Here is a 27,394-nt window from a genome sequence, read left to right as displayed (position 1 = left end):
TGATGATGCTGGGGCGGTGCCGAAACTTTTAGCTGTGTGGACCATTAAGAGCGGCAATAGGCTTTACCACGCTCACGCTGGTGTCGTCACACACTGGGTGATGTGCCTTTGATTTCAGTGAACAATTTGATAGTGCACGAGCTCCAGCGCCGCTCCAAACCTGTGCTCCTGTACACTGTGTCCCGACACGGGATAATGGTCATTATGAAGAGCTCGAGAGGATTACAACTCGCCTTCAGAATTTATAAGCGAAGTCATCATCACTCAGTTGGAATTATTGGAGCGCCTTTTTCAAAAGGACAGGTGAGTAGGCTATATTATAGGCTAGCCTACTTATTATAGGCTATTGATAGGTATTCGAATAGGCTCAATAGACTACCGTTATATAGAATATATATGTGTTTTAATGTATTGCTATAATAGGCCGACACAGTCCCATAAATCTATCTCTGCTGCAGCCGCGGGATGGTGTGGAGAAAGGACCAGACCTCATTCGCGCAGCCGGATTGGTGGAGAAGCTCAAAGCGCAAGGTGACGTCCTGATAATGATTTTATACTCATTCTGTGAAATAGACTAGCTAGGTAGCTACAGTGCAGAAATTAAGACATCCGAACTGGATAAAATTGTGAAAATATAGAATGTACAGTAAAGGGAATCTGTTTACATTCAAAGTATTTGTTTTCTGAGAGGAATTATGAAATGATCCTGTAAATCCCCAAATTGCAATATTTGCATCAGGATGCTATTGATTTAATCAAATTATTATGTGAGCTCTGTGAGCTCTTATGATGAAGTCACCAGACTTCCAAGCTTTTCTTTGACTTGCCTGGCAGAGGTGTTGAGATGAATAAGTTAACATATTGGAACCTGGTGTCAAATGACAATATAATTTCACAAGCTAACAGCATGATTTATTTTCCATGACCAAGTTCAATTCCTGGGCAGTTCTGAACAAACTATATGAATAAGTGATATTACATAGGCTAGCCTACAGAAATAATCCTATTGGAAAAAATACACCTGAACTTGAACTTGAGATCATGACCACAGTATAAAACAGACAGGAGTTCCTTTAGAAATACTAACAGTAAGACTGACCTGTCCTCTAAAGTGTTTAGTCATGGGAAGTCTTACTGGGAAAGCAGTGACCATAAGAGTGACAGGGGGTTCTGTGTGATCCAAGTGGATTAACATGTGAGCAGGATCAATCACTCTGTGTGTGGGTGTGTCCTCTTCTGCCCATGTGTGTGATCACGTGAGATCAGAGACATCCTAAGCACCCTCTCTGTTTTATTCATATCACACAGGAGAAGGGATCTGATAGGCCTAGCTCTTCTGACCTTGCACCACTCCCCCTTCCATGTTTGTGTATATGTGTTTGGGTCACGACAATGGCAGCCGCCTGCATACAGTATGTATGCCAGTGATAGCATTCTCACTCACTAAACCGCCAGCAACAGTTGGGGCACTCTGGGGACAAGTGCCCTGTCAATCCTTAGCCTGACTGTGTCCTCTACAGAGAGAATAGCAGACAGCAGCCTGGTCTCATAGACTAAACATAACATAGTAAATGTAAATCTGGGACACTCAAATTTAGTATGATATGTTACCTTTGGTATGGTTACATTAGACCGAAGGTTATTTGAGGCAAAAACTAAAGAGGGTGGTTGGATGGGTGGGTGTATAACGTGAATGTATAGCAACCCGAAGGTTGCGTGTTGGAATCTCACCATAACTTTAGCATTTTAGCTAATTAGCAACTACTTACAACTTTTTGGCTACTTTGCAATTACTTAGCATGTTAGCTAACCCTTCCCCTAACCCCTAACCTTAACCCTTTTAGCTAACCCTTCCCCTAACCCAGTGCTTCTCAATTATTTTCTGTTACGCCCCCCCTAGGAAGAAGTAAACATTTCGCGCCCCCCAACTCTCCGCCGCGACTGTAAATAGTATCATTTGTCTATAAAATTGTTATAAGTACACCTCTGCATAACATTGTATCCTTATTAACATTTTAAAAAAGAAAGAAATATAGATCAACTTACAACAAATAATAACTTTATTAACATTGTTTTTTAGTCTGTAACAGAAAATACTTAAAGTGCATCAATTTGCCTGAAAAAAAAAAATATTTCAAGCCTTATTTAAACTGTAAACATTTTTTGACCATTTGATACTGAAAAATAAAATATATAATCAATAAATAATAATACATTCAAATTGATCAGCAACATGAACTCAGGAGCACAATATATGAAACACTTTGACCTATAAAACAAAAATGAATAAAACAATGTGCTGATTTAAAAAAAAATCAAAATGAGGAAGTCAGGATTAATGGCTACAATGAGCACGTTTTGCAGTGCACAGCTTTTCGAAGCAGGGTTTGAAGCATGATACTGCAACTCTCAGCTCCTGCTCAATGTTTAGCTGGGACCTGTACTTGGTCATCAGTGCAGCAACAGCAGAGAAGCCAGTCTCACAAAGATAAGATGTTGCAAAAGGAAGAAGAATGCCCATGGTCCAGAATTCACTCAGTGTCTGTGATGTGAACCACAGTCTCAATGTGGAGTCAGACGTCATATCAATGAACTGGTCCTCCTCTGCAGAGCTGAAACCAGTTGGAGCTGGTGCATTGAAAGGATCTCTCACCCAGTCATATTGGGAACTGTTTTCAGGGAAGTACTTTTTAAAGAATCCCATCAGTGATGAAATATGCTCCTTAATATATGGAATCACTGAGGTGGCATCATAGTCAGTAGTGTCAACAAATTCATGCAGGTTCTCAAATGAATCAGTATTTCCTTCATCAAGTCGCCTGCCCCACATTGCAAGCTTTCTGAAGTGAAAGAGCTGATCTTGTCTGTGACCTGAGGGAGGTGTTTATCTTTCCCTTGAAGCTGTAGATTTAGTTAATTTAGCTTTCCAAATATGTCACTCAGGTAGGCCAGTTTTGCCAGGAAGTTCTCATCACTAAATATTTCTGCGAGGTCATACTTGTGCTCCTGCTCCGAAAACATTCTTATCTGCTCTCTGAGCTCAAAAACTCGGGACAAGACTTTTCCTCGTGACAGCCACCTTGCTTCACTGTGAAACAGCACAGCTTGATGTTCAGCTCCAATCTCCTCACAGATAGCAGAGAAGACTCTTGTTTTTAGTGGTCTGGTGATTGGGGTGTAATGTCTTTAAGTGACGCCTTAATTTATTTGGCTTCATGCTGTCCGCTGCCAACATTTTTAGACACAGTAAACATACCAGTCTTTCCTCGTCTCCCACCGTAGTCACAGTGAAGCCAAGCGCTACATACGCTTCGTCATATTTCCTCGTCTTAGCTTTCGGGAGACTTACGTTTGTCTCATTATCTCCGTCTCTCTCCGCCATTCTTTTCATCCCTGTTAAATATTTATCCATGGTGTCTCTTAAGGGTTTGTTACCTGCACTCCATATCTCCTGCTCTGTGCTGTGTGCTCTTGTTCGGTGCAAAAAAAACCTACTCCCTGCGGCAAAAAAAAGCATGTTCCCCGGGGTCACACGCGCCCCCCCTGGCATCGCTCCGAGCCCCCCCAGGGGGGCGCGCCCCACTATTTGAGAAGGACTGCCCTAACCTTAACTGTTTAACCTAACTCCTAAACTTAACCCTTAACCCTAACCCCTAGCCTTAACACCTAGCCTAGCTAACGTTAGCAAGCTAGCTAACGTTGGCATTAGCCACCTAGCTAACATTAGCCACAACAAATTAGAATTCGTAACATATCATATGTTTAGCAAATTCGTAATATATTGTAAGTTTAGCAAATTCTAACATATTATACGTTTTGCAAATTAGTAACATATCTTATGAAATGGATGATGGACATCACAAATTAAAACATACCATACGAAACGAAACATATGATACTATATGGAGCTCTATTATTTACGTACTGAATAATACAAAATGCTCTGAGACCAGGTTGCAGACAGAGACGCTTCAATCACTAACATAGTAACAGACATAGTAAAATAAGTATTTCATAAGTCATTTATTTCAACTAGGAGAGAGCTCATTTGCATCAGATTGTGAAATGTTTATTTTGCATATTTGTTTATTAATTAAGGGGATGTAACATTTATCATTTTGGTAAAATGGAGGGGATTTAACATTTAGCATATTGGTAAAAAGTATGAGTTTTAACATGACCAAATGGCAGTAAGATCAGAGGCAAGGACTAGTTTATAACATGTACAAGGATGGTACATTATAAACATTGTGGTAATCCATTGACATCTTATTGCATCAGAGCCATGAGTGTACAGCGTTTCTTTTTTTTCTAAGTGATCCATTGACAGCTCCTGCCTTGATTTTTTTAAACTTGAGATTACTGTAGGTGCATTGGCTAATGCATTTTCTTATGTAACTTGTGTTGCCCAATCTCATCCTCCACAGGCTGTGCGGTCAAAGACTATGGCAACGTGACGTTTGAGGAGGTGGCCAACGATGAGCCAATAGGCAATGTGAAGAGACCCAGAGCGGTGGGCAGCGCCAACCAACGTCTGTCTACTGCCGTCCACGCAGTGAAGAATGATGGACACACTTGTGTGATGCTGGGAGGAGACCACAGGTGTGTGTGTCTCATATTCACCCATAGTAGAGCAAGAGCCCAGTGTCAACAACCAGCCAAAATACACCTAAAAGAATCGAGGGTCAGGGTTTTTTCCTAACAATGTGATGTGGAATTCACTCCAAGTTTGGTCTGTGTCCAGTTTGGCAATAGGCTCGATCCTGGGGCATGCGGCAGCTAAGAAGGACCTCAGTGTGGTATGGGTGGATGCCCATGCAGACATCAACACCCCTCTGACCTCCCCTACAGGCAATATCCACGGACAGCCCATGTCCTACCTCATCCATGAGCTGCAATCCAAGGTGATTTCTCTATCTCTCTCTCTCCCTCTTTTCCCACAGGCATCCCCTAGTTTTTATATTTCAAATACTGTATCATTAAACATTTGTCTATTGTTTGCCCTGAAACAGAGTTTGACCAGTAAATGTTAGATCAGTCATACCTTGGTATTCGCAATACCAGTATTTACACAGTTGTGCAATGTCTGTTTGTTTTGAGGATTTATCGTAATACTCTTCCTCTTCCTGTGCACGTCCTTGGTCATCATGAATTTCTAGCAATTGATTATGAAATGAAAACATTTGAAAGAGAATAGTCATGTCAATTGTGTTTATGTTTTTGGTGGTGACAGTGTTGTACATGGGTATGAGCTACAGTTCTAGATGCAGACTTGTCTCTGTTTCTTTGATTAGATTCCAGTTCTGCCAAATTTCTCCTGGATAAAGCCATGTGTATCAGCCAAAGATATAGTCTACATTGGCTTGAGAGACGTGGATCCAGAGGAGCAGTATGTGTTTTTGCCTGTCATTCTGAATCATACATTATCATATTATAACCTTGTACTACATCATTGTTTACAGAAGAATAAAAAAAGATATCTCCCATTCCAGCCATATCCTGAAGTTACTGGGTATCAAGGTTTACTCCATGACTGAGGTGGATCGCCTCGGAATAGCCAAAGTGATGGAAGAGACATGTGACTACATCTTCTCAAAGTATGTAGCCTCAACAATTTCATTGTGTTGTTTTCATTTCTTGCTATTCATGGTAGGCTACATCTGACTTTACATTTACATCATTTCGCAGACGCTCTTATCCAGAGCGACTTACAAATTGGTGCATTCAACTTATGATAGCCAGTGGGACAACCACTTTTTGTATTTTTTATTTTATTTTATGGGGGGGTGGGGGAGGGGGGAGGGAAGAAGGATTACTTTATACTATTCCAGGTATTCCTTAAAGAGGTAGGGTTTCAAGTGTCTCCGGAAGGTGGTCAGTGACTTCGCTGTCCTGGCGTCGTGGGGGAGCTTGTTCCACCATTGGGGTGCCAGAGCAGCGAATAGCTTTGACTGGGCTGAGCGGGAAACTGTGCTTCCGTAGAGGTAGAGGAGCTAGCAGGCCAGAGGTGGATGAACGTAGTGCCCTCGTTTGGGTGTAGGGTCTGATCAGAGCCTGAAGGTGAACTTTGATACATCAATGGAAATATTGGGCATTGACGTGTGTTTTAGAGGGAAAAACATACATTAATTTCTCTGATTTAACAGGGTGAAGAAGCCCATCCACCTGAGCTATGACATTGATGCCCTGGACCCATCAATCTCCCCGGCCACAGGAACCCCAGTAGTGGGAGGACTGACCTACAGAGAGGGAATCTACATCACAGAGCACATCTGTCAGACAGGTGAGAGATCACAGACGCATATACAGTGAGGGAAAAAAGTATTTGATCCCCTGCTGATTTTGTACGTTTGCCCACTGACAAAGAATCAGTCTATCATTTTAATGGTAGTTTTATTTGAACAGTGAGAGACAGAATAACAACAACAAAATCCAGAAAAACGCATGCCAAAAATGTTATAAATTGATTTGCATTTTAATTAGGGAAATAAGTATTTGACCCCCTCTCAATCAGAAAGATTTCTGGCTCCCAGGTGTCTTTTATACAGGTAATGAGCTGAGATTAGGAGCACACTCTTAAAGGGAGTGCTCCTAATCTCTGTTTGTTACCTGTATAAAAGACACCTGTCCACAGAAGCAATCAATCAATCAGATTCCAAACTCTCCACCATGGCCAAGACCAAAGAGCTCTCCAAGGATGTCAGGGACAAGATTGTAGACCTACACAAGGCTGGAATGGGCTACAAGACCATCGCCAAGCAGCTTGGTGAGAAGGTGACAACAGTTGGTGCGATTATTCGCAAATGGAAAAAACACAAAAGACCTGTCAATCTCCCTGGGGCTCCATGCAAGATCTCACCTCGTGGAGTTGCAATGATCATGAGAACGGTGAGGAATCAGCCCAGAACTACACGGGAGGATCTTGTCAATGATCTCAAGGCAGCTGGGACCATAGTCACCAAGAAAACAATTGGTAACACACTATGCCGTGAAGGACTGAAATCCTGCAGCGCCCGCAAGGTCCCCCTGCTCAAGAAAGCACATATACAGGGCCGTCTGAAGTTTGCCAATGAACATCTGTATGATTCAGAGGAGAACTGGGTGAAAGTGTTGTGGTCAGATGAGACCAAAATGGAGCTCTTTGGCATCAACTCAACTCGCCGTGTTTGGAGGAGGAGGAATGCTGCCTGGAAACATTATGCTTTGGGGGTGTTTTTCTGCTAAGGGGACAGGACAACTTCACCGCATCAAAGGGACGATGGACGGGGCCATGTACCGTCAAATCTTTTGTGAGAACCTCCTTCCCTCAGCCAGGGTATTGAAAATGGGTCGTGGATGGGTATTCTAGCATGACAATGACCCAAAACACACGGCCAAGGCAACAAAGGAGTGGTCAAGAAGAAGCACATTAAGGTCCTGGAGTGGCCTAGCCAGTCTCCAGACCTTAATCCCATAGAAAATCTGTGGAGGGAGCTGAAGGTTCGAGTTGCCAAACGTCAGCCTCGAAACCTTAATGACTTGGAGAAAATCTGCAAAGAGGAGTGGGACAAAATCCCTCCTGAGATGTATGCAAACCTGGTGGCCAACTACAAGAAACGTCTGACCTCTGTGATTGCCAACAAGGGTTTTGCCACCAAGTACTAAGTCATGTTTTGCAGAGGGGTCAAATACTTATTTCCCTCATTAAAATGCAAATCAATTTATAACATTTTTGACATGCGTTTTTCTGGATTTTGTTGTTGTTATTCTGTCTCTCACTGTTCAAATAACCTACCATTAAAATTATAGACTGATCATGTCTTTGTCAGTGGGCAAACGTACAAAATCAGCAGGGGATCAAATACTTTTTCCCCCTCACTGTAGACAGAGATGATAACACACACACACAGAGAGAGAGAGGGAGTGCATCTGAATTGATGCTGCTCCAATGTACTGTTTAGTCTGTGTGTGTGTGTGGTCAGTCAAGTGTGTGTTGAGCAGCTATGCGTTTTCTTTGTGCAGGGCTGCTGTCTGCAGTGGACATGGTGGAGGTGAACCCTAAGAGGGGCAGGACAGATGGTGAGATCAGCTCCACGGTCAACGCTGCAGTAGATCTGATACGTGGCTGCTTCGGAAAGCTTCGGGAGGGAAACCACCCTGCGGACTACAAGATGCCCCTGCCTTGAGCTGCCAACCACCACCAGAGTCTTCTATTACGATTAAGGGTTCTGGGCATCACCACCATATTTCTGCACTTCAAAATCATCATTACTCTTTTTCTGGAATCCAGCTTTAACTATTTAATTGCCTTTTGTATTAAATCATGGAGAGATTAAAATGCTTTTTTCAGAACTGCTTCAGGGTTTGGTTGGTAATAACTGTGGTAATAAGAATAGTTCTGCAGTTGTTCCAGTCAATTATGCGTCTGGTCTGGACAAATAATGTAAAACACTGACTCACTCAAGACTGAATTCTTTAGTTAACATAACATTTATTTCTGTAGAAAACAATAACCTCACATACAACACATCCCCACACATCCCATCATTATTACAATTCAAATAAAAGAAGGACTGCATCTGGGAGGATATACATGTAACCGTGTTGCTTCCGTCCCTCTCCTTGCCTCAACCTGGGCTCGAACCAGGGACCCTCTGAACACATCAACAACTGCCTCCTATGAAGTATCGTTATTCCCAGGGTCAGCATAGGCTTAAACTGTGGAGTGGAGGAACCAGGTTTGGAGTGATATTTCTTATTGATTCTTAGCATCATATTTCATTCAGTCATTTAGGGATGAAATCCTATGCTTATCAAACCAATTAATCATCAACTGATCAGGTTCGAGCTTTGCTTCAGTAACATTGAACGGGTTCAGTCAGTACTTATAGGCGCACCTGCATTGAGTCTACTGTATCTCACCAAGGCAGAAAGAGGAGTGGGAGACACAGGAGGAACAGAGCGCATTGCGAGAGAGAGGCAGAAAAACTAAGAGACATTGTGTACCTTTAAAAGTCAGTGTTTATCTGTGCAGCAGATGCAGTAGTGTTTGTCCTGGAGTGAATGACCTCAGGGCTGAAATAGCCCTGTGGCAGACATGGCCTTGGTAGAGAGGAGGGGAATGGAGAGAAGGAAAATAAAGGGGGGGGTGAATCAGTGGTAATCACTTCTCACTGTTCTGAGACCTTCCCTACATCTGATAGTAACCCAGACCCTGTGCATACTGTACTATGTAAAACTCCAACCATGTAAACAATGGTTTCTGATAATGGTCACATTATAACAAGTCTTTACAGTTACATTGGTGATTCCCTGTCTAATGCCTCAGGTTGCACCACCACATTTTTTATACGCATACACAACTCGAATGGTCATAATTTAGAGCCTTTGCCTAATGACTAACCCTGATTGTCAGTGCAACCAACCAATAAACCTCCATCCTTCCGGCGAGCCCCCTAGTCTAGCCCCATGTATGTCCTGCAGGAATAGCCAAGATGGGTCAAGTGGCTTAAATCACACCCTGATTACAGGGCCAATAAGGAGGCTTGATATGATGTGGGGTCATCTGATTTTGACCTGTTGATAGGGTGGGGGAGGGAGGACTTTGTGGGAGAGTTTGACAGTGACAGTGCATTTATAACTGGTCTCATACCTCTGTGTGCTGGGAAACAGTGGGTGAGGAGAGGATTGGAGTGATGGTAAGAAGGAAGGAGTGTTGCAGGTAAGGAAAATAGAAGTATGTCATGTAGGAAGTTGAAAGGGAGAAGCAGCCTTGTTGTTTGCTTTAGTTCAGTGTTTCCCAACTCCGGTCCTCCAGTACCCCCAACAGTACACCATTTTGTTGTAGTTCTGGACAAACACACCTCATTCAACGGCTTGGTATTTAGTTGACAAGTTGAATCTGGTGTGCTTGTCTGGGGCTACACTACAAATGTGTACTGTTGGGGTATTTGAGGAGTTGGGAAACTAGTTAACTTAGCATCTTGTCGACAGTATCAACATAAAAGTCCATGTTAAGGGTGAAAGTTAAATAAAAGTTCCTCAGGTTAAGACAGCTGTGCCGTCGGAGTGTGCAAAACCCATGACAGAAGGCACAGACTGGGACTGGTGAACCCCACACACATACACATGCGCACACGTTCACACACGCACACATACACACCTCAGATAAAAATAAAATGTGACAGATCACATGAGCAGCCAGAGCCTCAGTGAACGCTGAGTGAACACTGAGTTTGGAGAGAAGGAGGAGAGGAAGGGGGTGGAGAGGTCAGAGGGCACTTCACACCCCAGCGTCCACAGAGCCGAGAGTCAGGTGGGTCCAGGAGAAGGGATTGGAAGAGGAAGACGAGGATTAGGAGGAAGGTGTTTTATTCCTTTTGATCAGTCTGACTCGTCCAGAGTGCAACGTCTTCGGAACTCCTGGCCTCGCTCGTGAATCCACTTGTTAGACACTGGAGGGGGAAGACAAAACTAAGTGAGGTGGCAAACAGTTAGCTGCAGCAAACAGTTAGCTTATTTCTGCCCTCAGGCAGACCTGAAGTTCTTAGGGTGTAGGTAATAGGACAGGAGTAATGGATGTAATGAGAGACAGGTTGGCTCACCCCACTTGTTCCCTACTAGGACAGGGCAGGCTGCGTGCCGTGTGCTGTAGTCACCCTCCCCACTGGCAAACAGGTTATACCAGAACACTGCACTTCCCTGAAAACAAAAGTTTACATATACACACATTAAGACACAGTTGTTGATTTAGCATCAAATATCATCAAAGAAAGAAATTCTTCACACACTTAACAGGAAAAGAATGCAACGTGAACACCACAGTTGTGTGTTTCACCTTTTTGGGCCACACTGCAGCTCCCACATCTGTAAAGACAGTGGCGCCCCCTGATGGCACGTCACTCATCTGCAACAGAGAAGAGAGCATCTTCAAGCTATCAGTCATACATACCGCTTTAATATGAGAGCTTTTTCAAGTTCATCATAATTGAAACCCATTGCTGTTTAATGAAATCTTTGAAATTAGATAGATTTACACATGGGTAAATGGAAGACCGAAAGTGTATCCATAGCTATGAAATAGAGCTGAAATAGTGAATTGCTTAATGGAGATGTACAAAGCAGAGATACTAACGTAAATTAGCCAGGTGGCGATGCGGTTCCCAGTGCCCAGCTCCTTAAACGCATCCGGTTCATCTTTCTGCAAAGACAGGGAACATACACAAAGGGTCTAAGGTTAAATAACACTAACACTCAAGGCTAAACCCCATCAAGATATGAACCCACTAACAGTTGATGCACGTGTGCCAGCCATCAACAGTCACCCACTGACTCTCAGTCATGCACATCATATTTCCCTGACCAGAATAGAAAGAGAAGCCTTGTTTACCCGTCCAAAGTCAAAGTGGGGCTCGTATTGCCCGCCCACGCCGTAATTTGCCACCTGAGGAGAGAGGAAAAGAGGACATAAACAGAGTGACAGATGCTGTGTTGTCATTAGAGACACTCGTCTTAGTACTGTAGAATGACCTTTCCTTCCACTTTACCTTCACAGTACAACCACTAGTCTTTGATTGGCTCTTCCTCAGTAGCAAACAGCAGTAAAGTTAGTTCCTTATCATCAATCAAATGTATTTATAACGCCCTTTTTACATCAGCAGGTGTCACAAAGTGCTATACAGAAACCCAGCCTAAAACCCCAAACATTAAGCAATGCAGATGTAGTCATTGCGTGGAATAAATGTTTCACCCTGTTGCTATAATAGACATACAGTGCTATGAAAAAGTATTTGCCCCCTTTCTAATTTTGCATATTTGTGATACTGAATGTTATCAGATCTTCAACCTAAACCTAATATTAGATAAAGGGAACATAAGTGGACAAATAACACAACAATTACATATTTATTTCATTTATTTTATAAACAAAGTTTTGCAACACCCAATTCCCTTGTGTGAAAAAGTAATTGCCCCCTTACACTCAATAACTGGTTGTGCCACCTTTAGCTGCAATGACTCCAACCAAATGATTCCTGTAGTTGTTGATCAGTCTCTCACATCGCTGTGGAGGAATTTTGGCCCACTCTTCCATGCAGAACTGCTTTAACTCAGTGACGTGTGGGTTTTCAAGCATGAACTGCTCGTTTCAAGTCCTGCCACAACATCTCAATTGGGATTAGGTCTGGACTTTGACTAGGCCATTCCAAAACTTCCAATTTGTTGCTTTTTAGCAATTTTCATGTAGATTTGATTGTGTGTTTTGGATCATTGTCTTGCTGCATGACCCAGCTGCGCTTCAGCTTCAGCTCACAGACGGATGGTCTGACATTCTCCTGTAGAATTCTCTGATACAGAGCAGAATTCATGGTTCCTTCTATTAAGGCAAGTCGTCCAGGTCCTGAGGCAGCAAAGCATCCCCAAACCATCACAACACCACCACCATGCTTGACCTTTGGTATGATGTTCTTACTGTTGAATGAGGTGTTTGGTTTTTGCTGTGGGGATGGTGTTCTCGGGGTGATGAGAGGTGTTGGGTTTGCGCCAGACATAGCGTTTTCCTTGATGGACAAAAAGCTCAATTCTAGTCTCATCTGACCAGAGTACCTTCTTCCAGATGTTTGGGGAGTCTCCCACATGCCTTTTGGCGAACAACAAACGTGTTTGCTTATTTTTTTCTTCAAGCAATGGCTTTTTTCTGGCCACTCTTCCGTAAAGCCCAGCTCTGTGGCGTGTACGGCTTAAAGTGGTCCTATGGACAGATACTCCAATCTCCGCTGTGGAGCTTTGCAGCTCCTTCAGGGTTATCTTTGGTCTCTTTGTTGCCTCTCTGATTAATGCCCTCCTTGCCTGGTCCGTGAGTTTTGGTGGGCAGCCCTCTCTTGGCAGGTTTGTTGTGGTGCCATATTCTTTCCATTTTTTAATAATGGATTTAATGGTGCTCCGTGGGATGTTCAAAGTTTCGGATATTTTTTTTATAACCCAACCCTGATCTGTACTTCTCCACAACTTTGTCCTTGACCTGTTTGGAGAGCTCCTTGATCTTCATGGTGCCGCTTACTTGGTGGTGCCCATTGGTTAGTGGTGTTGCAGACTCTGGGGCCTTTCAGAACAGATGTATATATATACTGAGATCATGAAACAGATCATGTGACACTTAGATTGCACACAGGTGGTCTTTATTTAACTAATTATGTGACTTCTAAAGGTAATTGGTTGCACCAGATCTTATTTAGGGGCTTCATAGCAAAGGGGGTGAATACATATGCACGCATCACTTTTCCATTATTTATTTTTTAGAATTCTTTGAAACAAGTAATTTTTTTCATTTCACTTCACCAATTTGGACTATTTTGTGTATGTCCAAAATAGGACAAATGCCAAGGGGGATACTTTTGCAAGGCACTGTACACCATCCATGTCTCAATTGTCTCAAGACTTAAAAATCCTTCTTTAACCTGTCTCCTCCCCTTCATCTACACTGATTGAAGTGGATTTAACAAGTGACATACAGTATAAAAGGGATTCATAACTTTCACCTGGATTCACCTGATCAGTCGATGTCATGGACAGAGCAGGTGTTCTTAATGTTTTGTATACTCACATCATTGGTTGCTAAAACCCTATAGATGTACTGTGAGGGTATCCACTCCTACCAGTGCTCCAGTCCTACTAAACTCCCTCAGCCACCCTGATGTTCTGTTGTGTTACCTGTAGCTCCTCTGCTGTCTTGACATTCAGGCCTGTGATATCCTCAATGCGCTGGTTTATCTTGTCCACTACTGGATCCTCATAGGCTGTTAGCCATGCACTGTGATGAGAGATTGACAGTTTCTGAGTCATAAAATACACCTTTATTTCGTGTAAATTGTAGCCAGGCAGCTGAATAATGTTATTACAAATTAGAGTTTCCACAGGTTTAACAGTTAAGAAAACAGCATGGGCTGCATGCGTTAGTACTGTAGGTTAGAAGGGTATAGGAGAGGGAATCAGGATGGTGGGAACATAGAGGTTAAAGGGAACACCACAAGTCTCAGAGCAAAATGTTTTTTTCTCTCTTTTTGATATGCATCTATTTGAAGAATCCCCTTAGTTAACGAAAACTTAAAATAACTGTTTCTCACCAAGGTAGTTGGGGCAGAGTGACCATTTGGGGTTATTCATTTAACAACAGACCCCAGTCCTTCTGTCCCTCTACGTGACAGACCTTTAAATGTATATATATATATATATTGGATTAGAAAGGTATGGGAGTAACAGAAGATGCTGTTAAGTGTCCAGCAGGCAGCAGACTCGACTGGGCAGACCAAGATCTCACCCTTCCATTGGATAGGAGCCAGATCTCACTTGGCCCCCTCGAGGGGTAGAACCATGTTGAGTCAGTCTCAGGCCCCAGTCTCAGGCCCTATGTTTACACACCATCATTTAACGGGAGTGTGTGTCCTATGTGCATCCAGCTAATTAGCGTAGCCTGTTCATGTTATATAGATGAATAAGACATGCTTTGAAGTGGCTCAATCTATTCATTCATTCTGAAGTATAAATGTGTGTGTGTTTGTGTGTGTGTTTGTGTGATGAATCACACTGGGCTATTTTTGAAGTGCTGTTATTAGGAGAGTACGGTGAGAAAGCTGGCTCATATCCTCAGATATAAATGTGCAATCAGCTGCTATATCAGCTGTATGGTTACAAATATGGTTCCTTCTTTAAACCATTTATCTAACAAAAAGAAACATCTATATAGCCTAACTTAGAACCTTGATTACTAATGGCCCTAAGATAATTAATTAAACATTGTGCATGTTCAATGAGAAAAATGCTTAATTCATTTAACTAATTTAGGTTAATGGACTCACAGGCATAATGAAGCCATAATCTGGGGGATCAGACTTGAGGAACAGAGCATGGTCACCACCATGTTTCCATTTGCTCAACTCAGCTTAATCTATCTGCACAAGGGGGCGCACTATAACCAGTCCACATTAAACAGGCTTGAAGGGAGCCAAGAGGCAGGCAGTCTCCTTTCTATTAGAGGAATTCAACTTTTACTTCCACCCACACACTGAAATGACATTCTGTAAGATACACCTGCACCAAGATAACAGAAAAACTCCTTGTGTTTTCAAAGAAAAAGAGCAGAAAACACTATTTGGGTAAGCCACTGCATGGATTGGGTTGTCATGCTGATAGGAGAGGAAGGGATCTGATTGTATAGGTCAGGAGGGAGGTAGGTGTATCCGTAAGCAAAGGTCCACAAAGGGGTGAGGGGGAGGGATGAGCAGCATGAAAGGGAAGACAGGGCCTTATGCAGGTCCCTCCCCTTCACCTTTGACCCCTTACCTCTTGGAGACTCTGTAATGGGCCGTGGTGAGTTTCCCTGTTTGGGGGTCATGCACGGTGGCACGCCTTAGCTAGTTCCCGGACGGTTCACATTACAGTCACAGATCACAGAGAGGAGGACAGAGACACAGAGAGGAAGAGGAGAGACAGAGAAATAGAAAGAGACAGAGAGAGACGGTCACTGAATGATCAAGCAACTATATGAGAGCCAGACTGATGCCAGGCCAGGGCATGCGAACCATGCTGTCTAAAACTATTGCAGCAAACGACTTGCTGAGCTTGCACTCAGGTAATGGCTAGTAATGGCCACTGCCAAACTTAATTGAGATGCTACAAAAAGAAGATTACATTTTAGTCATTTAGCAGACGCTCTTATTCAGAGCAACTTACAGTTAGTGAGTGCATACATTTTTTATTTTTTCATACTGGCCCCCCGTAGGAATCGAACCCACAACCCTGGTGTTGCAAGTGCCATGCTCTACCAACTGAGCTACACGGGGCCCTGATGAGATATTAGACTGCCCCTGTCGCACCCCGACTACTGTTAGATAACAAGCAGATACTTAGACTCCTCTTCCTCCCTCTTGTTATGATCAAAGCAGTGGCAGGACGTCTTGGCAAGAGCACAGGCCCAGAGGGGTTGAATTATACCTTCTTCAAAATCAACCTACCTTCCAAAATACCCAAAATATCTACATTTCACATGAAAGTTACGTGTTCATGCAATAATAGCACAAGTTCCCCAAACATACAAACTGTCAATTTACACTAGTCATTTATATCACTCTACGCTTAGACTTCACCATTAGCTGTTGTGCTTTTGCCAAGGTTGCTGCCCAAGTGGAGGGGATGTGGGGTGCAGAGTGGTTTGGGTTACAGACAGAGGCATGGTTTGGGTTACAGACAGGGGCATGGTTTGGGTTACAGACAGGGGCATGGTTTGGGGTACAGTGTTGTGCCCATCCCTGCCTGCTGGTCTTACCTCTTGCTGATGCGATAGTGGGCGGTCTCCAGCACACCAGTAATGGGGTTGGAGATGGTGGCCCGGCGCAGCTGTGGACACGGGTTACAGGGACAATCCCTGTTACACACTGACTGGCTGCTGCACCCACATACACTACTAGGCTACATTAAGTCTGTGTCTCCCCTTACCCTCTCCCAAGAGCTGAACCATTGCTTGAGATATGGATCTCGATCATTGACATTAATACACGATTCATGCGAAAGTCTGAGTTATGTGTTGATATGAAGCTATGATTCGGTTATGATCATTTGATTCAGTTATGATCATTTGAGGTGATGTTCATTGCCGAGTCAAAACTCCCTTCTAGTTCTAACTGAGCTATCAAATACTACTGTCTGAGCCAAACAAGTGGGATGTTGCTCTTATCCAGCCAGTGTGTAGCAAATAAACAAATACACACATTGTACACAGTCAGGTCCTCATGCAGGGTGGGTATCCCCAGTGTCCTTATGGCAGCAATGGAACATGCATTTTACACACATTTTAACCAGTGGAGGCTGGTGGGAGGAGCTATAGGAAGAAGGGCTCATTGTAATGGCTGGAATAGAATAAATGGAACAGTAACAAACACATCAAACATATAGAAACCACATGTTTGACTCCGTTCCATTTATTACATCTCAGCCATTACAATGAGCCCGTCCTCCTACAGCTCCCCCCACCAGCCTCCACTGATTTTAACATCTACCACACTTAGGGTTGCAAAATCCCGGAGACTTTCCCAACTTGGAATTCTGGAAAACCTTGGAATTTTGGGGAAAACTTTGGAAGATTACTGGAATTTTGCGACCCTTACCACACCCCAGACCTTGCCTTCCCCTGAGGGTGGACCTTGAACTCACCCGGGGTTTGGCCAGCTCTTTGACCTTCTCGATCTCGCTGTTGGAGAGGATGTCATGGTAACGGATGATGCGTGGGCGGTCCCACTCGTCCTCCTGCTTGACGGGACCCAGCACGTACAGGGGGTGGCGGTTGTTGTCAGAGTAACGACAGAACATACGACTCTGACGCCGCGGGGTCTGAGATCGGGGGAGTGAGAGAGAGAGAGACAGAGAAAGAGAGATAGAGATCATTATCATATATAATCACAGAGGGTCACCCGAGTTCACGAACTTGCAGATCATTTGCTATGGTATCTGACCCAAACATTATGGGACATATATGGGACATTCTCACAGTTCTGGCCATTGCTATAGCTACTGGCTTAGAACCTATCAAGGCATGGTTCAGCGAGTGCATGCACACACACACCCCGACTCTCCCCCACACACACTTGTCCATCCAGGCTTCTGCCTCATTGCCAAACATTATGGCTAGATTAAACAGCTCCATCTATGGACAGATAGGCAGAAGCAGAGCCAGGGTGAGAAGCAGGGAGCACAGTATGCAGGAGAGAGGACACAGAGAATCACCAAGAGATTCACGCAGCAGAGGAAAGAGTGCCAAAAGATTCCTCTAGTCCTGCCAAACATCGAACTGTTTCGCCAAACATCGAACTTGTCTCTCTCGGATGAGCATTTGGCTTAGGAAAAACCCATCTATACTGAACAAAAATATAAATGTAACGTGCAACCATTTCAAAGATTTAACTGAGTTACAGTTCATATAAAGAAATCAGTCAACTGAAATAAATTAATTAGGCCCTAATCTATGGATTTCACATGACTGGGAATAGAGATATGCATCGGTTGGTCACAGATACCTTTTTAAAAAAGGTAGGGCGTGGATCAGAAAACCAGTCAGTAACTGGTGTGACCACCATTTGCCTCATGCAGCGCGACACATCTCCTTCGCATAGACTTTATCTGGCTGTTGATTGTGGCCTGTGGAATGTTGTCTCACTCCTCTTCAATGGCTGTGCGAAGTTGCTGGATATTGGCGGGAAATGGAATACGCTGTCGTACACGTCGATCCAGAGCATCCCAAACATGCTCAATGGGTGACGTGTCAGGTGAGTATGCAGGTCATGGAAGAACTGGGACAGGAATTGTGTACAAATCCTTGCGATATGGGGAAGTGCATTATCATGCTGCAACATGAGGTGATGGCGGCGGATGAATGGCACGACAATGGGCCTCAGGATCTCGTCACAGTATGTCTGTGCATTCAAACTGACATTGATCAAATGCAATTGTGTTCGTTGTCCGTAGCTTATGCCTGCCCATACCATAACCCCACCGCCACCATGGGGCACTCTGTTCACAACGTTGACATCAGCAAACCGCTCACCCACACAACGCCATACACGTGGTTGTGCGGTAGTGAGGCCGGTTGGATGTACTGCCAAAGTCTCTAAAACGACGTTGGAGGCGGTTTATGGTAGAGAAATTAACATTTAATTATCTGGCAACAGCTCTGGTGGACATTCCTGCAGTCAGCATGCCAATTGCACGCTCCCTCAAAACTTGAGACATCTGTGGCATTGTGTTGTGTGACAAAACTGCACATTTTAGAGTGGCCTTTTATTGTCCCCATCACAAGGTGCACCTGTGTAATGATCATGCTGTTTAATCAGCTTCTTGTTATGCCACACCTGTCAGGTGGATGGATTATCTTGGCAAAGGAGACATGCTCTCTAACAGGGATGTAAACAAATTTGAACGCACAATTTGAGAGAAATAAGCTTTTTGTGCATATGGAACATTTCTGGGATCTTTTATTTCAGCTCATGAAACATGGGACCAACACCTTACATGTTGCGTTTATATTTTTGTTCAGTGTAGTTGCATGACCAATATAAAGCCTTTCAAGCGGAGTAGGACATAAGCCATTTAAACATAAAAATACATAGCTATTAGAAGCTGTGCATGCAGAGTGTGTGTTAGTACCAGTGGAGGCTGGTGAGGGGAGAATGGCTCATAGTAATGGCTGGAAAGAAATTAATGGAATTGTATCAAACACATGGAAACCATGCGTTTGATACCTTTCCATTTATTCTATTCCAGCTATTACTAGGAGTCTGTCCTCCGATTTAAAGTGCCACCAGCCACCACTGGTTAGTACAGTAAGTGCCTCTCACCATCTTGATGCCCTCGCCGCGACACAGCTGTTCGTATTTCCTCCTCTCAGGCAGGTAGTCTGCAGGTCTGCCCTTCTTGTCAGACGCCTCTCTCTTCTCCCTCTCTCTTTTCTCCTTCTCCTTCAGGCCCTCCTCCGCCTCAACCTTCTTCTGCTTGGCCAGCTGGTACTCAAAGTACTTCAGGTTGCCATTGGCTCGCTGGTGAGCAGAGTCTAAGGAACACAGCCGACTCATTTAGGACTGAAGATGAGAATCTACTCAGTATTGTCCTGTGCATTACAATCAAGACATGAAACACAAATATCACAAATATCCACTCACCCAATTTGAGCAATCTCTTGGTGTAGTCCAGGGCCCTCTCTAGCTCCCCCTGCTGGTAGATGGAGTAGCTGAGGTAATCCAGGATGGTCACCATGTCCACGTTGGACTCCTCTCCCCCGTCCAGCTGTTTCAGGGCCTGCTCCATCCACAGCTCCGTATGGTAGTAGTCTGCATCAGAGTAGGCTATCTTCCCCAGCTCAAAGCAGTCCTCCACCGTCATAGGGCTCATAGCGACATCCGTATTAGTTCCTGTGTGTAGACATGGAGATGTTAACATGTGCAGAGTGACACACATGGACACACACATGGACTCATCTCATCACCAGATAGATTGGATCTCAGCAGCCATTTGCATACAGTGCATTTACATGGCATTCCATGGGATTTCAAGCATTCATGTGGACTAAATGGGGCTTTCCACTGCATGTGGTGAGCACTGTGCAGGATTTCCCTCCGCAACAGTAGTAGGAGCAGCTATCACTGAAGCTATAACAGAACCTCCGCCGGTAACAAGTCCACGGCTAATCCACTCCTGGTATGCAGCTCCCTCCACATGCCTTTCCCTGCCTGCCCCTCAACCCCATCATCAGGCAGTTCCCTCATGGAGATGGTATGTGTTTCCAGCCAGTAGGTGCCTAAATGACTATCGCCCCATAGCACTCACATCTATAGCCATGAAATGCTTTGAAAGGCTGGTCATGGCTCACATTAACCATCATCCCGGACACCCTGGCCCTACTCCAATTCGCATACCGCCCCAACAGATCCACAGATAGCGCAATCTCTATTGCACTCTACACTGCCCTCACTCACCTGGACAAAAGAAATGGTAAGAATGCTGTTCATTGACTACAGCTCATCATTTAACACCACAGTCCCCTCCAAGCTCAGGACCCTGGGACTGGACACCTCCCTCTGCAACTGGATCCTGGACTTCCTGACGGACCTCCCCCAGGTGGTGAGGGTAGGCAACAACACATCCGCCATGCTGACCATCAACACGGGGGCCCCTCAGGGGTGTGTTTAGTCCCCTCCTGTACTCCCTGTTCACCCATAAATGCGTGGCCACGCATGACTCCAACATCATCATCAAGTTTGCTGACACGCCGGTGGTAGGACTGATCACCAACGATGATGAGGCAGCCTGGTAGAGCATGGCGCTTGCAACGCCAGGGTTGTGGGTTCGATTCCCACGGTGGACCAGTCCGAGAAAAACAAGTAGGAAATGTATGCACTCACTACTGTAAGTCACTCTGGTAAATAGCTCATCAAATGGCCACCCGGAATACCTGCATTGACCCTTTGCACTAACTCTCTTGCACTGACTCTATGCACTCACACATACTTACACTGACACCCCAACACACACCAACACTTTTTTGCACTAACTCACCTGCACTGACTCTATGCACACACACTTACACTGACACCCCAACACACACACTACATACGCCCACACAGACTTACTGACGCCACACATGCACTCACACCCACACTTTCACACTCACCACATACGCTGCTGCTACTGTCTATTATCTATCATGTTGCCTAGTCACTTTACCCCTACCTATATGTACCTCGTACCACTGCACATCGACTCTGTACTGGTATTCCCTGTAGATAACCATGTAATTTTTAACTCCTTAAATCACTGTGTATTTATTCCTTGTGTCACTATTTCTATTTTTTCTTTAACTCTGCATTGTTGGAAAAGGACCTGTAAGTAAGTATTTCACTGTTAGTCTACACCTGTTGTTTACGAAGCATGTGTCAAATCAAATGTGATTTGATTGGTTAGATTTAAGCCCCAAGCCTCTACCTCCCTGCCCCCAACACCCCTCACCAGGCAGCTCTCCCGTGGAGATGGTGTGCGTGTCCAGCCGGTAGGTGTCCTGCAGCCTCATTAGGGCCTTGGCTGCCCCCGTCTGGTCATCATCATTGGGGAAGTACTGTCTCTGGATGGTCAGGTTAGAGATGAACCCTGGAGTATTGGAAGGAAAGATAGTTAGGAAGCTCAATTCTATTATACGAGATCTTCACTCAAGGTGGTATAGATGCTAAAAGATGCTTGGAGAACAATCTCACTCCTCTCTGAAACAGACCCTGTTCCATCACTTCAGTGATGGCAAAACAATGCAACTGATTATATATATATATATATATATATATATTTTTTTTTTTAAATAACTTGTCAATTAGCACTTAGCAATGATTTGGAAGATTTCATCTTTATGTGGTAATAGAGCATTTATACAGTCATTATAATAGAGGCCCATGAGTAATCCTGACCATCAGACATGTCCTTGAGAACCAGGCTCTCCAGCTCTCCCCACTCTGTGTTGAGTCTCTTCATCAGCTTGAAGGCGTTGACCGGGTGGCCCAGGAAGCCCTCTGGGTCCTGAGTGGCCGTGGCCGACAACACATCCAGCTTCTCAGCCCACCTGGACACATCATGGAGGGAAAATACATTCAGTATATGACTCATAGAAGCAAACAGTGATTCATTGTCTGATGTATTTCTACATATGACATACATCAACTTCATATATACACTCACGTACTCCCTCTAGAGACAAACATGCACACACGCCTGTCCATCAGCGCCATTGAAAGACAATAGATAAGAGAACAGTTACGTCATGTCCTGCACTTCACCTTCCCTGTTGGTTCGTTGACGGCGTCTCTTTATAGTAACACAATAGGCTGAGAGGAGACAATACCCTCTGAGGGTGGTACTGTACAGGTGGTACTGTACAGGTGGTACTGTACAGGTGGTATTGTACAGGTGGTATTGTACAGGTGGCATTGTGAAGCAGGATATGTAAATTATTCTCTTTGATAGTATTTATACCATTGCGTGTGAGAGAGAAAAGTGAGCAAGAACGAGAGGAGCTATCTGGGCATTTGGGCTCTCACTTTATGACCTGCCTCAGCCTGTGAACGTGAGATAAAGTAAGAGTGAGTGAAAAAGATAGCGAGATAGGGATAGAGAGATAAAGAGATAAAGGTCTGTGGACAGGGGCTTTCCTCTCACTTTTTGACTTGCTCCAGCTTGCTCTCCTCTGCTCTAATGTAATCCTTCAGAGAAGTGACCAGGTCCTTTTCTGTGTACAGCAGATCTGTCATCTGACCTGGTGAACACAGTGGAACTGGGGTCAAAGATTGTACAAATGTTGAATACATAGAATAACTATACATGTTTGTAATGCTTATTTCTGTGATGAACACATTTCTCCCCCTAGGGTCAAGGTTTGTGACCAAGACAGGATGGTAGTAATAAAGGTAATTTACATGTAAAAGGACCCATGAGCACCAACATGTGAAGATCACAGGAGCATGTCAAATTGGGTGTCAAATAAAAGCTAAGAGTCTATATTTTGGTGACATTAAGGCATATATACATTTTTCAACCATTTTCCATCCCAAAAAATAGGAATGAGCAAAGGCTTTGATTTCTGGTAAACATTGAAAAACGGGTGTTAGAAAACATCTACCATAAAAAGTATTCAAATGTATTAGAAATACATCAAAACACAGTAATGTTGAAGTAAAGACCACTGCCAACTAATATCAACACTTATATTTAGCTTTGGAGAAATGTTTCTGCATTCTGTAAGTTTAAGAAACATTGCCTTGTGCCTTGACATTCCATGACCAAAAACCCACGTCTTTATGATATTTTATAATGAAAGCTCACAGAAGTAACAAGTAAAGGTAGACCTATCAATTAGTTATAGTGTTTTTACTGATATCAATTTAGTTTATTAATTATTAAGTGACTGAAACTAGAAATTCCGTTTCCAAATTAGTAACAGAATTTCTGCTATTGAATTTGCTACAATGGGAAAACATAGTATTCACAAACCACAGTTGGGTTCACAAGTTTGGACCGAAGAGTAAAGTCCAGCAGAGTACAGTAGAGTACAATAGAGTACAGTAAAGTACATTTACATTTAAGTCATTTAGCAGACAAGAAAAGTAGAGTATAGTACAGTAGAGTTCAGTACAGTACACAGTAGAGCACACTAGAGTTGAGTACACTATAATGTACTGTACTGAACTATACACTACTTTACTGTACTCTACTGTACTGTATGAACTCTACTGTACTGTACTCTGCTGTAGTGTTCTGTGCTGTACTCTAATGTAATCTACTGAGCTCTACTGTGCTGTACATTGATGTCCAGACTTGTGAAACATAGACGTAGTTTAGATTTGGTCCGGTTCGGACCAACAAAATGGTCTTGTTTGGGGGCAGAGCACATTAAAATAATAGCCAGTGTGTAGAATAATACCCAAATATGCAAAGGAGGATATTAAATATTTATACCTTTGTGTACCTATTCAGGATACATCACCATGACGAGAATGACATTCATATCCATAATAATGCATTTCTGTGCAGTACAGATCAGGGAACCATGATGAAATTCCATTACCGCAATTCCGTAACCGGGTGTGAATCCACTTCATTTACTGTAGTTCAATAACCAAAATAGATTATTTCGAAGTGTCACGACTTCCGCCGAGGCTGCCTCCCCTCCTTGTTCTCCACACACAGTCAATGTGTCATGTCATATCTGACACCCCATTCTTTCTGCAGACACTGTTGAATCTTAATTCGGAGCAGATTGTTTTTGGAAAGCGTGGACACAAAGAACTGAGGGAGATTTTACCGAAATGCTCTTACCAAACTTTGCATCTGCACAGTTCTTCCATTACATGTGTTTTTATAAAATGTTTAGTGTAAATTCGAGAGCTTGGGACTATAAGGTTCAATCTGCAAAAAATATTTGATAATTCTCTCAAACTCTCATTGGTTTGAATGCTGTCAGCAATTTTTATCTTGTATTCTTTTAAACTTAACAATATGAATTGGGGTATTTATAGTACAATATAGGTAGAGAACATTGAACAGAACAAGGCTATGTCAATAACTCCATTTTGACAACAATGCAGATAGAACCTTACAGTCCCAAACTCTCAGATTGTTAAAAGTAGACCATGTGCAAAGAGTTGTATGGTTTGTTAAACTTTGAAATCAATGTTTTTTGTTTGGCATACAAAAAATCTGAGTCTCAGCGCAATTACATTACCATGGAATTGCCCTAAAACAACTTAATAAAGGGGTCTATAAAGGATTGTTCATGGAAAATAGAGGGAGGGAGATATTTACCGATGGAGGTGAAGAAATCTTTGTCAGCGGAGGATGTGTAGAAGAGACAAGTCAACAACACACACCAGACACCCCTCAGCTCCATCTTTGCACTGCTGCACAGGGGTCTGTAAGAGAGAGGTAGACAGGTTATTAGTCAGTTACAGATCATATTAATACCTGTGAGACGTAAGGGCACTTGGACAACTATCCACTGATGATGATCTCATGACAGGAAACTTCTCTGAAATAAAAAATATTTTGATGAAACTAACAGCACCAATCAAAATATTTTTGCGTGTCTCAGCATGCTAACTGGCTGAGCAGAAGCTTCTATTAATCTGTTGCCTATACTGGGAGATGGTTTTGCCAGGCTTGCCTCCAGATCCCACTGAGTCTGCACGCACCCAGTGAATATGTAACCAATGCCAACTCATGCCCCCTGTGTGACCCACTCTGGTCCTTTCATTGCTCCCAGAAGGCCTTAGTTCCTTACACAATTACTATTGTGTACCTCATGCTGCTCCTAAAAACCCACTTCGTAGACTCAAAGTGAGGATTTTCAGTTACTTTTAGTCTATGAAACAATATGTTTTCATTATACAATGTCTATCTATTCAAAACACAGACTTGATACTCAGTTGCTGAGTCACACAGTGACTGCTTGAGACAAAGAGGTCAGTCCTCCATTTGGCCAGAGGGCATTTGAAGCTTTTAGGATGATGGAGTACACATGCTGGCCAGTTCAAGCAGTAGCTGTATCCCAAAGAGCGCAAGGAGCAGAGGAGGGTCGAGGTGGGAGGGAAAGGCTTTTGGGCAGCCCAAGTATTTACGATGGGCAGTCAAATACCCGGGAGAGTGCACAAGTTCACACAAGGGGCTGGAGTCCAGTAGGTACTGTAAATAAACAGGCCAATGGGCTTAATTTTCTTTCACGTTGGTCTGGATTAGATTTCTGATAGGTACCCTTGAAATAGATGTGCAACAGGTAAACAGATTTCCAGGACAGATGACCCATCACTCAACCCTGTCTAGGGAAATGAACAGTAGGTCCCATCACCAAATGGTCAGGAATGTGAGAGATGTGATGCTACAAGACTACCAACAGCTAGGCTATTAGGTTAAGAAAACTCGTTAGGACAAGCAGAGGTGATGTGTCTGTAATCTGCTATTACTCTTCACTAAAACAGTTTATAATTGTTCAATAACACAAGCTGACAGCCATATTGTATACAAGCTGTCTAATTGGTTGAAGAAAACTAGTCCTGACGTATTACAGCAGTTGACTGGGAATGTTTGAGAATGAGTCATAAACTGAATGTATAGCATACTGTTGGAGAGGTTCAGGCCAGGGAGTGAAATTCAGGGAGACAAGACTGCCACGTTCATGCCCCTCCCCCATCGCAGGGATTTTCGGGAGCACCCTCATCAAAAATAGATTTCCTACCCTAGAAGCCATATAACTAGTCTGACTGCAAATTAAAGATTGGTATAAAGGGAAGTTACATTTGCTTGAGTTTCATTTTCCACATCTGGCATTTATTTATTCTGGCCCTGCAGTAGCTGACTAAACTCAATGAACTTTTACCATGGATATGAGTTTAGTTAGCTAGCCCTGCAGCTATGTTTCTTAACGTTCTGCACGTAGGCAACTCTTCTCTTGAAATAGCAACATTGTCGCAACATGTGTACAATAACGTATCAACCAATTGTTTCCAGCAACATGTAACTGTTACGTGTAGCAATAAACAAACACTATGCAGATAAAAACATCGAGCTTAGCTGCATTTTACTGCAGCTGCGACACAAAACTTTTTGATACCTTCACATATTGTTGCTACTGTCCAGCAGGCCAAATCAAAGCCAAGCCAGATACCAACACATTTACATTTACATTTTATTAGCAGACGCTCTTATCCAGATCGACTTACAGTTAGTGAGTGCATACCGTATCAATAGCAAAAATCTATTGTTTCATTTGCAACAACGATGTGACTGCCAAACAATTTTTTTCAAGGTGTTATTTCATAAAGGGATGCAGCAGAACAAAACGAATAGCAGTTTAGCCATTAAGTCCAAAGTGACTGTAAATGACTGAGGAAATGTCCTCCAATAAATATTACAGTGAGCGACATCATACAGAGCACGCATCATGCAGTAATTAAGAACATCAATGACAGATTTTGGTACCTTTTTCGGATCAGCACTGCGTTTGAAAGGGGGTTAAAATCCCCACGTCAATTGCCACGGCTGTTTTCTCCAAATCCTCGGTATTTGAACTGACCTGCGGTGAGCTAGTAGGTTCTATATCGTGGAGCTCCGCCCCATAGTGGAGCTCTGCTCCTATTGGTTTACCCACTGCCCTAAGGCAGCATCAGCCTGAGACAAAATTATGCACACACCTGCAGCCAATAGGAGTACAGGTGTCCCTATAAGAGGGGATGCCTCCCCTCAATCAGCCTCCCTTTATCTTCAGTGACTGGACTAGACTGAAGAAGCCAAGAAGAGACGAAGAGAAGACTCAGGAAGAAGAAAACGCCGATGTCATCGACGTCGTCCT

At 43.4% G+C, this 27,394-nt stretch overlaps 2 protein-coding genes across 4 annotated transcripts; one reads left to right on the top strand and one right to left on the bottom strand.

Moving 5' to 3' along the window:
• Positions 1-66: 66 nt before the first annotated feature.
• On the top strand, positions 67-8,334 carry arg1 (arginase 1). Its single transcript, XM_041858140.2, has 8 exons — positions 67-303; positions 459-531; positions 4,428-4,602; positions 4,745-4,904; positions 5,295-5,389; positions 5,493-5,597; positions 6,147-6,283; positions 8,002-8,334. The coding sequence occupies exons 1-8, from the start codon at positions 196-198 to the stop codon at positions 8,163-8,165; spliced, it is 1,017 nt and encodes a 338-aa protein (XP_041714074.1). The 5' UTR covers positions 67-195; the 3' UTR covers positions 8,166-8,334.
• Positions 8,335-9,851: 1,517 nt separating this feature from the next.
• On the bottom strand, positions 9,852-27,130 carry LOC121547053 (prolyl 4-hydroxylase subunit alpha-1-like). 3 transcript variants are annotated; one of them, XM_045209751.1, is made up of 16 exons: positions 27,025-27,130; positions 24,856-24,962; positions 22,714-22,810; positions 21,969-22,120; positions 21,523-21,660; positions 19,680-19,928; positions 19,359-19,570; positions 17,182-17,358; positions 16,298-16,368; positions 15,316-15,381; positions 13,687-13,786; positions 11,369-11,422; positions 11,114-11,179; positions 10,817-10,885; positions 10,584-10,680; positions 9,852-10,433 (listed from the first exon to the last, which is right to left on the bottom strand). In XM_045209751.1, exons 2-16 carry the CDS (start codon positions 24,938-24,940, stop codon positions 10,363-10,365), a joined length of 1,704 nt encoding a protein of 567 aa, XP_045065686.1. In that variant the 5' UTR covers positions 24,941-24,962; positions 27,025-27,130; the 3' UTR covers positions 9,852-10,362. The 3 variants fall into 3 exon arrangements, with proteins under 3 accessions (XP_045065686.1, XP_045065684.1, XP_045065685.1); XM_045209749.1 differs by lacking the exon at positions 15,316-15,381; XM_045209750.1 differs by lacking the exon at positions 16,298-16,368 and having other exon boundaries at positions 15,316-15,386.
• Between the last annotated feature and the right edge of the window lie 264 nt (positions 27,131-27,394).

Source organism: Coregonus clupeaformis, chromosome 31 (genome assembly GCF_020615455.1).
Source record: "Coregonus clupeaformis isolate EN_2021a chromosome 31, ASM2061545v1, whole genome shotgun sequence".
Classification (NCBI taxonomy): Eukaryota; Metazoa; Chordata; class Actinopteri; order Salmoniformes; family Salmonidae; genus Coregonus; species Coregonus clupeaformis.
The sequence above is the reverse complement of the archived record's forward strand: the minus strand, read 5'-3'. Positions and strand labels throughout refer to the sequence as shown.